At 43.5% G+C, this 11,487-nt stretch overlaps 1 protein-coding gene across 1 annotated transcript in view; it reads left to right on the top strand.

Annotated features, from left to right (window-relative positions):
- The first annotated feature begins 995 nt into the window (after positions 1–995).
- larp1 (La ribonucleoprotein 1, translational regulator) overlaps positions 996–11,487 on the top strand; it is a 136,332-nt gene continuing 125,840 nt past the window's right edge. Inside the window, exon 1 of the mRNA XM_087995151.1 lies at positions 996–1,477. Coding sequence (XP_087851277.1) covers positions 1,024–1,477 — 454 coding nt within the window. The 5' untranslated portion in view covers positions 996–1,023. The remainder of the gene's footprint in view (positions 1,478–11,487) is intronic.

Below are 11,487 nucleotides of genomic sequence, written 5' to 3'. Positions count from 1 at the left end.
GTGTGTGGGGAGAGAGGGGGGTTTTGGGGTGTGTGTGGGGGAGATGGGTGTTTTGGGTGTGTGTGTGTGGGGGGGATGGGGTTTTGGGTGTGTGTGGGGGGGATGGGGTTTTGGGGAGATGGAGTTTTGAGTGTGTGTGGGGGAGATGGGGGTTTTGGGGGTGTGTGTGGGGGGTGGGGTTTTGGGGAGATGGGGTTTTAGTGTGTGTGGGGGAGATGGGGGTTTTGGGGGTGTGTGGGGGGATGGGGGTTTTGGGGGTGTGTGTGCGGGATGGGGTTTTGGGGGTGTGTGTGCGGGATGGGGTTTTGGGGTGTGTGTGGGGGAGGGGGGGTGGGTGTGTGTGGGTGGGGGTTTTTGGGGTGTGTGGGGGGAGAGGGGGGTTTTGTGGTGTGTGGGGGGATGGGGTTTTGGGTGTGTGTGGGGGGGATGGGATTTTGGGGTGTGTGTGTGGGGAGAGAGGGGGGTTTTGGGGTGTGTGGGGGGATGGGGGTTTTGGGGTGTGTGGGGGGAGAGGGGGGTTTTGTGGTGTGTGGGGGGATGGGGTTTTGGGTGTGTGGGGGGATGGGGGTTTTGGGGTGTGTGTGGGGAGGGGGGGGTTTTGGTGTGTGTGGGGGGATGGGGGTTTTGGGGGGGTTTTGGGGTGTGTGTGGGGAGAGAGGGGGGTTTTGGGGTGTGTGGGGGGATGGGGTTTTAGGTGTGTGTGGGGGGATGGGGGTTTTGGGGTGTGTGTGGGGAGAGAGGGGGGTTTTGGGGTGTGTGTGGGGAGGGGGGATGGGTGTGTGTCGGGGAGATGGGGGTTTTCCGGGGTGTGGCATCAGGAATTGGGACATTCCCATTGGCCCGCCCTTCGTTGCGCGCCCCCGCTGTCAGCGTTGCTCCTTCGCCATGCGTGCGCGCCCCGGTTCAGCGTGGGACCGGCGCCGTGCGTGCGCGTGACCATGGCAATCGTGTTTCCGGCGTGGTGTGTACGTGCGCGCCCAGGCCGCTGCCACACGGAGTCCGAGCGCGAGCCCAGCCGCCGCCATGGCCACGCAGGTGCAGAGTCTGCCGCCGCCTCACGGAGCCCAGGCCCCGGAGCAACCGCGCTCGGAGCCGGCCCAGAACTCGGTTCACGCCCAGGTCCCGGCATTGAGCCAGGCCCCCGGGCCAGAGCAGGCATCCGCCCAGGTTGGGGCCGGCACCAGGCCTGAGGCCAAGCGCCTCATGGCAGCCCCGCCGCCCAAGGTGAACCCGTGGAGTAAAGCGGCCTGTGCCGGTGAGACCGGCACTCCGAGCCCCGCTCCGCCCGCAGAGCCTGGGGTCGCCTCTGGGCTTGGGCCGGGGCCCGGCTCCGAACCGCCGGGACAGGCTGGCGACAACGCTGAGGAGTCGAGGGCCGGCGGCGGCGGCCGCAGGAAGGAGTTCATCGAGGCGCCGCCGCCCAGAGTGAACCCCTGGACCAGGAGAGTGAGCGGGAGCGGCGTGGAGACCGAGCCAGGTTAGTGTAGGCCCGTGAGGGAGAAAGGGGGAGAGCAATCTGGAGCCGGGCCCAAGTTGGGGGACAGGTGGGGGGGGGTGGGGTGGCGAACTCCGTTAAGTGAGGAGGCCCAACTCACCCCCACCCAAATCACCCTATCCACACCCACTGTCCACACCCCTCACCCAAATCCCCCTATCCACACCCACTGTCCACACCCCCCACCCAAATCCCCCTATCCACACCCACTGTCCACACCCCCCACCCAAATCCCCCTATCCACACCCCTCACCCAAATCCCCCTATCCACACCCACTGTCCACACCCCTCACCCAAATCCCCCTATCCACACCCACTGTCCATACCCCCCACCCAAATCCCCCTATCCACACCCACTGTCCACACCCCCCACCCAAATCCCCCTATCCACACCCACTGTCCACACCCCACCCAAATCCCCCTATCCACACCCACTGGCCACACCCCCCATCCAAATCCCCCTATCCACACCCACTGTCCACATCCCCACCCAAATCCCCCCCCCCCTTTCCACTCACTCTCTTCTTCTGCCCCCATTCCAAATTTCTTTTTTTTGCCAACACCAATCCAAGGATCTGTGGTCTCATCCCATTGAGATCATTGATCTCCTGAACTGCATCCACCTCAATTCCTGATCTGCCACTTCAGGATTCATACTCCATACCTCTGGGCTAGGGATTCCTAGCCACTGAGGATTAAACTCCAGTTACAGTGTTTATCTCTTTTTGTTTCTATTGCATTCTGAGATGCTGTAATAACTTGACTCATGCTCACTTGACCCTTTTGACATTAGAATAGGAGATGATGGGGTAGCTGAACGTGTTAACAGTTACAAAGAGATGGAACAGAGTTTTGTGACCAGAGGCCATTTAAGGTGAGGTTGGTGGTTGACGGGAGTGAAGTGTTCTGGGGAAAACATGAGGGCATGGGATAGGGACTGTTGCAGAGAGCATGGTGTGATGGTATTTTTCCGTGCCTGTGTTCTGTTTCTGCATGCATGTTATGTTGTTACTATAATGTGCACAATTGAGCAAATAGTATTTTTCTTTGTCAATTCGTTTGGTGTTAAATCGATGAAAAATGGAGAAGCTGTTACTCAAATGGCTTGTCTGGATTATATGTCCTCATGTGACACTTTTTAACCTATTTGCAAAATTGTACTTTTCCTTTATTGAGCAATGAAATCATCGAAGAATATTCCTATTACCTTAAGGACTGAAATGTAAACTGATGCTGGCTTCTGGGCTTGGATGGTCCTTCCCCAAGACTTGGATCAGTTCTGCGTGCAGCAGTGCAGTGAGGAGAAGAATTAAACGGAAGCTGGGATACGTTCATCAAGCAATGCACCATTTTTATGCAAAAGGCTTTTCTGGGTACTGCCAAAATTCTGAATTGGGTATCATCTTGTGTGCTAATTTCAGACAAAGGTGAAGTTGAACGTAGACCTACTGAAATCGTAACAGAAAATTCTGAAATACACACCAGTTAGTTGGAATCTGAAAGAGAGAGGTCATGGTTTAGGGTGGAGACATTGTCAGAAATGTTTTTGTCAGAAGCTTGTTTCTTCATTCAGACATTAACTGTCCTTTCTGTTGGCAGTTCTGTAGCACTTTTGAAATCGGCCCCTGGTCCTAAAGCCTGTTTATGTGAAACAAGCTACTCTTTTGGTTCTAGATTACCAATCTTCAGTGAATTATAATACTATATGTTGGAACAGAGCCTTGTCCTGCATATACTGCTGATCTGGGATGCTGGCATTGTGACACAGATTCTACTTTACCATGAGGAAATAATCTACTTGTATTTACTTAGTGCCTCAGGTTGTCCAAAGCATTTTTTGCAGCAAATAAATTGTTTTAGAAGTACAACTGCAGCCGTATCGGCATACACGGCAGCCAGATTATGTGAGCAAAAGCAGCCAATATTTTTGATTTTTTTTAACACAATGAAACATTCCAAGGCCCTTCACAGGAGCATTATCAATAAAAGTTTGCGTGCCCAGCTACTTGACATTCTAGACCAGACTGGGTATGTTTTAAGTGCCACCTTAAAGCAGGAGAGAGAGAGATGGACAGTTTTAAGGAGGGACTTCCAGAATTTAGTTTCCGTAGCTGAAGGCTCAGCTGCCAGTAGTTAATTGTAAAACCTGGAGGTGCTCCGGAGTTAAGAATTGGAGGAGCGCAGGTATTGGGGTTACAGAAACAGACTTGCATTTATGTAGCATCTTTCATGACGATAGGATGCTCCAAAGTATTTTACAACTTATAAAGTACTTTTTGAAGTGTAATCATTGTTTTAAAAAAAAGCAGCAAAATTGTGCACCGCAGGCTGTTACAAGCAATTACTTTTGTCATGTTGATTGAGGGATAAATATTGGCCATGTACTGGGGTAATTCCCATGCTCTTTAACGCGATGCAGTAGGATCATTTGCATCTGCCTGAGAGTACAGGAAGGGCCCAAATATAATGCTTCATCCAAAAGACATCAATTCTGACAGTGCAGCACACCTTCGTATTGCGTTGGGTTATCAATCTAGATGTTTATACTTGAGTCCTGGATAAGAGATGTTGGAATTGAAAATAAGGGAGGGAAGGTTCCTGATGTTTCCAACCAGGAACCAGTGTAGGTCACTGAACACAGGACTGAAAGGTGAACTGTATTTACTATCACTAATGACACAGTTTTGAATGGTTTCAAGTTTGTGGAGGATTGACTATGCATTGGAATAGTAAAATCTACAGGTAACAAAGGCAAAGGAAATAAGATAACTAATTTGTTATTACTGCTGATCTTGACTGTTTAATCTTGACGAGAGTAGAAGTGCTTCCACTTTGAATAAGTATAACAACAGTCTATTATTTCCACAAATTTCTGAGTCAAGCAAGTGGAATCCTGGTTTCACATCCCATTCAAAAGACTGTCCTCCAATGGTTCAGAAATTTGCACACAAGTTTGAGAGCTCAAGGCCTATGGTAGTACTTGAGCCCACAGCCTTGAGACTGAGGCAAGAGTATTTCTGCCATTAGTTCAATTTACAGCCTAAAATACATATTAATAGCCTTGATATCCTCAAACAGTGCTAGTGTTCTCACAATGGGCATAGAATGAATGTTACAGAAACAATAAACCATAATGGGAATAGAGCAGCAACAAGTTGAATTTGTATAGTACCTTTAACACAGAAAATCATTGCAAGGCATTTCTGCTGAAGGAAAAGCAAAAGCAAAAATGTTTTAGCTGCAATACTTTATATACTTATAGTTTTTGTATTGATTTGCATCAGCATGCTGTTCTCTTATAATTGGTTATGAAACACCTTCCAGTCTTTGATGTCACAATGCATCAGGTTATAAAGTTTGTGTGTCTGGGAAAAACACTTTTCAGGAAAACCTCGGAGGTGACTAGTGTGAGCTACATTCCTTTGTGTTGAAGACATAACATAGCCTTTTTAGAGTTTTGTCAGTTGTCCCTTGAAGGATTATGTCTAATTTGCTTTTATGAAGTATTACTGTGTTGGCGTCACGATGAATAGGAGTAGTCCTGATCACCTCTTAGTGTTTAAATAGGAAATCCAAGCCAATAAATATTAGACTTGCAATTGCTTGAAAGCAGAGCCAAATGTATGCTGATTATATCCTTGACACTGTTAATGTGTTGGATTAACAGTCCATGGATTCCATATGCATTACCTTTTCATGGCCAGACAAGAATGCCAAAATAATATGCAGTTAAAAGTCATTGATGTGATCTTTTCTATTGTTGTGGCTAGTAAACATAAATTAGCAAAGCTTTCGTGCTGTGCAGATCCTGTTTGGACAGTGTTGCTCTGTCTTTATTAAAGCATCTTTGGCGTGTGGTATATAGCAGGGAATTGCTATGATGGATATGACTGTGCTTTCCTGCTTAGAAGCTTCACAACTTTGAAAACTGCTTATTTTTTGAGATGTTAACTCTGGATGTGACACTGCTACCCTCATACCTCATTGGGTGTTGAATCTTTCTCTCTAACTCCAGGAAGTAATCAATGGCATTTTAGACAGGTTAGCATCGCTGCTGAAATTGTTTGTCCTTGCCTAATGTTTAATCTTATTCCCTTGCTTACTGTTGTGCATTCTGTCAAAAAAGGTTTCTTAACAGTGCTGTCAGATGGGGAAAGCACTGGTTGATTTTCTTTATATCCCTAAACTTTGCCTGGGCCAACTGACACCAGTTGCTTCTGGCTACATCTTGCTATCCTACCTTAGATAAGGGGTTGAGCCTGCAGCCATATTACAGTATGTATCGCCTTCATGTCGACTGTTTCCACCCTTCAGTGAGCATGATTTGACTGGAATCCCAGAAGTCACAGTAACCTGTGACATGTTGATTTGGTGCTAACGTGTTGTTTTGCTAAAGTTGGCTTCTCTGAGATTTTGTAGGTTAATGAGTTTCCCGGACACATTTATTAACTTCCAGGCACTGTTCTAACAACTCTCACCTTTTGATACAATATGAAAGAAGATATTAATTCACCTCTGAGCAACATCAAAACTCAAGTTACCATACTATTTGAGTTGACCACGCCAATGGTTAGTCTTACCAGAGTGTCACTATGCTGGCAGTGTTAGCGAACTAATAAAATATTGCCATGAAATTAGGAACCAGTCTGCATAGGTAAGCACTTATTTAGTATAAAGTACCCAACAATCTAGATACCAGCTGTTAATGTGCAAAATAACACATGTCACAAATTCCCCTAGATTAGTATTAACAGATTTTTATGGTCCAAAATTCTTCAATTCATGGCATTCTTTTAGACTAGTGACTCAACTATATACAGATGTTTTACTTTACTACTGCTTTGTGGCTTTTAAAGGAAAACTGTACCTCCTAATGAAAGTTTTGTCTTATCTGGACTGCTTTGGATTGAAGTCATGCTTCAGAGGGTCCAGTTGAGAATGTTTGTATTCATCATTAGGGTATATGTTGCCAAATTGTCCGAAGCTAACTTCAGTTATTTTGCTAAAAATGAGAAGATGTTCGTGTGGACACCTCGAGTGTTATTGGACATTGAAAAGCAATTAAAGGAATGTTACACCAGTGTAGAACCCTGGTATAAGTTGGTTCAGGCAACATATCAATTTGAAGAACAATATGTTGAAGCTGATGAACATGGAACCACATATTTGGAGTTTGCGACGTAGTTTTTCTAATTATTTGTTCTTTGCTTTCTTCAGTGTATATTGCCCTTGTAACAGTGAGCCACCTTTTCAAACTTCCCAGTTCAGTTTGTGTATATACATCCACAGTGCTATTAGGCAAGAAATTCAAGAAGTTTAATCTGGTGGTATTGAAAGGATGGACAGATGTTTACAGGTCAGGATAGAGAGAGACTTGGAAGGAGTTTTTGTTCCTATGCACTACAAGCTGTATGTACAATTGGTTAAAGGTCATATTTGCTTCTTGCATTTTGGAAAGCCTGCATTGATAATCCAAGATTGCTCAACTCTTGAAAGTGGTAATCCAGTTGACATTCCATTTTGCCAAAAGCCAGTTAACTAACATTAAATATAAGCAAGGGAGAGGAAAGTGCAATGCCTCTGAAACTAGCCTTAGTTGCTGACGGGTCAGAGAGCGGAATTGTGTTACATGGTGACAAGGCAACATAAAATTCAGAAGGCTCATCCTTAGTGAGTGACAGAATTATCTTTCCAGATGTGGTTTGTTGCAAGGTATTCTGCAAGAGATAGATAAATGATTGTCAGAAGAGTTGGATGTAAGGAGATAGATATGTATGAGAGTTAGAATTGGCAGTAAAAACCATTGTAGATTAGCTGCTGTGTTAGTGTGATCAGGGAGTTTACCTCCAACACACTGCTTGTACATCTCTATCTTGCAAAGGGCAGTGTGTCAGCTGATTAGGCTCCTTTCTTTCCCCAACACCAGCTCAACTGTGAATGAGAAATGTCTTCATTTAGTACTGATTTGGACGAAGAAAAAGTTTTTACTTGCATTGTGCCTTAATTATCTTTCTACAATACCTAAAAGTTATTCCCAACAAGTTAACTTTGGAGAATTTGCTCGTTATCACTGGGATTTGTATTTGCACAACACTCCAGTAAATTGAAATAAATTATTTCTGGGTGTGAATTGTTCAATTAATTAAGATAGAAACTGTATTCAGCTCTGTATACTAAAGAGTTGTTCTGATATTAAAGTGAGAGAAGGATTGTGCAACCCTATTCAAATATTACACACTTTAAAGGATTGACCAAATGGTTGCTTTTATCCAGCTGATTGTTTCAGTAACTGAAACAAATTATTATTACTGAGGGAGTTATGAGGTGCAAGAGGAGCACATGGAAGCACAGTTCGGCCATTTAGTCCCTGTAGCTTGTTCTGCCATTCACTGAGATCACGGCTGATCTGCAATTTTCATTTCCCTTAATGACTTACAAACAGAAATATGACAAATTAAAATTGATCTAGTATCAATTATCACTTTTGAAAAAGAATTCCAAACTCCTATAACCCATTGTATTTCAAGATTAGCATCAAAAGATGGAGTTAAAGTATAAGGTTAAATGGCAAAGGGACATAACAGGTGAAATAGCAAAATAACAATACAAGTAGGCCATTCAGCCCTATGAGCCTTTTCTGTCATTTAATACGATCATGCTTAATTGCAAACTTTAATCCTTTACCCACATTATTGCCATAACCCTTTATGCCTTTGGTAGTCAGAAATCTTATCAGTCTCTGCAGTCTGGGGTTCCACGGGTCAATGGGTTAAATAATTCTGAAGGTTCACAATCCTGGATTTTTTTAAAAAAACTCTTAATCTTGGTTGAAAAGGCATCCTTTCTAATTGTCAAATGCCCCGGTTTTTAAACTCGCCAATGGGAGAAACACCTTGTCATCTTGTAACTACTTTATCACTTTGTGTTTTGTAAGTCTCATTTAGGTGACCTGTCATTCTTTGAAGCTCTAAAGAATACTAGCCTAGTTTGCCTAGACTTTTGATAGATAGCTCCTCCACTGTCCAATACCAGCAGAAAGTCTAGTGAACCTTAGTTGCATTCCCTGTACAGAAATAATATCTTTCCTGAGGTAAGGAGACCAAAACTGTATACAGTACTATAGCTACAGTCTAAACAAACTTCTGTACAATTGAAGCAAAGCTTTAGTGTTCCTGCATTCAAATCCTTTTGTGATTAAGTCTAGCATTCCATTAGCTGATCGAATATCTTGCTATGTTATGTTAGCCTTCAGTGAGTGACTAATGGAACCACCTTTGTGCTTTTACAGTTTTCAACCTCTTGCCATGTAACAAACTTTCTGTGCACCTGTTTGTCTTAAAGTTCCTCATATTTTTCCATATTGTATGGCACCTGAAATGTTCTTGCCCAATCATTAAGCGTGCCTGTTTCCTCTGGAAGCTGGGTGGGTTTGCAAATCCATGCTGACAAGGCCCAATCAGATCATTGTTATCCAAGTGTCTATTTATCATGTCCTGTACAATCGATTCTAGCATTTTCCAATCTACTATGTAAGCCTATAATAAAGCTCAGTTGACTTTAATATGGGCTGTCCTGTTCTTGAAATATTGAAAGTATTTAAATGTTCTTTCTATTTATTTCTATGTCACTTTTCACACCCTAAAGTGCTTCATCGACAATTGAGTGTGATTTAAGTGTAGAAACTTCTGTAATGCAGGAACTAATAAACAATTTGTAGATAGTAAATTCACAAAAAGTGTAGTTTATAGTGGTCAGATCATCTGTATTTGTGATGATGATTGATGTTAAATGTTAGCCAGTGCACAAGGGATAACTCCCTTGCTTTTCTTTGAAGTAGTGTCATGGGATCTTTTCTATCCACATGAGGGGACAGATAAAAACAGAAGACATAGAAGCAGGAGTAGGCAATTCAGCCCTTTGAGCCTGCTCCACCATTTGATACAGTCATGGCTTATCTCATCCCGGCTTCAATTCCATTTTGCTGCCCGCTCACAATAACTCATTACTAAATAAAAATCTGTCTCCTTAAATTTTTTCGATATCCCAGCATCCACCACACTGCGTAAGTGAATTTGACAGATTCATAGCCTTTTGAGAGAAGTAATTTTTCCTCAACTCTGTTTCAAATCTGCTGCCCCTCCCATTCTAGATTGTCCCACATGAGGGGACATCCTTTCTAATCTACTTTGTCCATCCCCTTTACTATCTTGTATACCTCAATTAGATTTCCTGTCATTCTTCTAAACTCCAGAGTTGGGATGGGAATTGGAGTGTTGGGGAAGAAAGGATGTTGATAGTTCAGTGAACACCAGCACTGAAATCGAAAGCAATGAAGATAACACTGTGAAAGAGAAAATCGGAATTCCTGTTGGAACAAAGAACAAAACTACTTCAGGGTAGGCATTCCTTGAAGGGATGTGGCAGTTGATTAAACACCGTGTACGAGCAAATTGCTGCAGATGCAGTAACCTGACATTGTCAGAAAAAAAACATCTGGGTCACTAATGTTATTTGGGGAAAGAAACTGCCAGGAGAACTGCAGATGCTGGAGATCAGCTGAAAATGTGTTGCTGGAAAAGCGCAGCAGGTCAGGCAGCATCCAAGGAGCAGGAGAATCGACGTTTCGGGCATGAGCCCTTCTTCAGGAATGAAGAAAGAAACTGCCACCCTTACTTGGTCTGGCCTACATGTGACTCCAGACCCGCAGTAATGTGGTTGACTCTTAACTGTTGATAGGTAATTAGGGATGACCAATAAATACTGGCTTGGCCAGCAATGCCCTCATCCCATGAATGAATACTAAAATAAAATTACGTGCTGTCTTTCTGATTCATGCACAAGGATACAAGATGTCTCTGCAGCAAAGCATTCAGAAATTTTTCTCTACGCAGATAAATTGCCTTTCTATTCCTCCAACCAAAGTGAATAACTTCAATCTTATCCATATTAAGCTTCATCTGTCAAATTTTAGCCCATTACCTGACCTTTCCATTTGTAAATTTCTTATTCTTCATTGCAACTTAAGCTTTCCAGCTCTTTTAGTGTCATTTGCAACTTTGGCTATCATACTTTCTATCCCTGAATTCAAATTATTAATTCATTACATAAATGGTTGGGGCCCCAAGGCCCAACTCCTGTGGCACCCCACTGGTTATGTCTTGCCAAGTAGAACAAGACTCTTGATTTATCAGAAATGTGGCACTGCCAATAGTATTAAGGGCACCCTACACTATGCTGATCATTAGCCTTAATTTTATTTCTCAAATATTAATTGTAGGACTTGCACCTTGAACATTCTGACCGAGTTGTCTGAACTGAACTACAGCAGACACTTGGATGGCTTTACAATGGCCAAGATAAACAAACAGAGCTGAAAATGTGTTGCTGGAAAAGCGCAGCAGGTCAGGCAGCATCCAGGGAACAGGAGAATCGATGTTTCGGGCCCAAGCCCTTCTTCTCCAGCATCTGCAGATCTCACTTTCTCCTCAAAGATAAACAAACAGGCATTTGTATAATACCTTGCATTCATTTTTACATACTTCGAGACTTTCCCAAAGTGAGCCATAGTCATTTAACTTATGATGTATAACTGAATGTGGAATCCAGTTTGCACTGCGCCACAACCAGTTATAAGACCGATGACAAAATGGCTTGGTTGTGTAGAGGGTGAAGGAATAGATTTTGATCAGGACAGTGGAAAATCTCTGTTCATAAAAAGATACAGTGAGTTTCTTAGGTTCTTTAGAATTGTGCTGCAGAACAGTTGGGGCCATGATTTATGGTTTATCTAAAAGACAGATTCAGTGGCAATGCAACAGAACTGTGCCCTTAAGTATCAGCATTGATTTTATGGTTAGGTTTTGGAGTAGGACTTGACTGAACAGGAGATTGTTGGTTTCACGGATAGTACAAGAACTTGCTAGTACTGGAATATAATTCAGCTGTAATTTTCTCTCTGGTTTCTGCCACATGTAAGAGTTCAATGTTATTGT

The sequence above is a fragment of the Chiloscyllium plagiosum genome, unplaced genomic scaffold (assembly GCF_037043375.1).
Source record: "Chiloscyllium plagiosum isolate Xiang-an unplaced genomic scaffold, Cpla_swu_hap1 HiC_scaffold_16, whole genome shotgun sequence".
Taxonomy (NCBI): domain Eukaryota; kingdom Metazoa; phylum Chordata; class Chondrichthyes; order Orectolobiformes; family Hemiscylliidae; genus Chiloscyllium; species Chiloscyllium plagiosum.
This window is presented reverse-complemented; position numbering and strand designations above follow the sequence as displayed.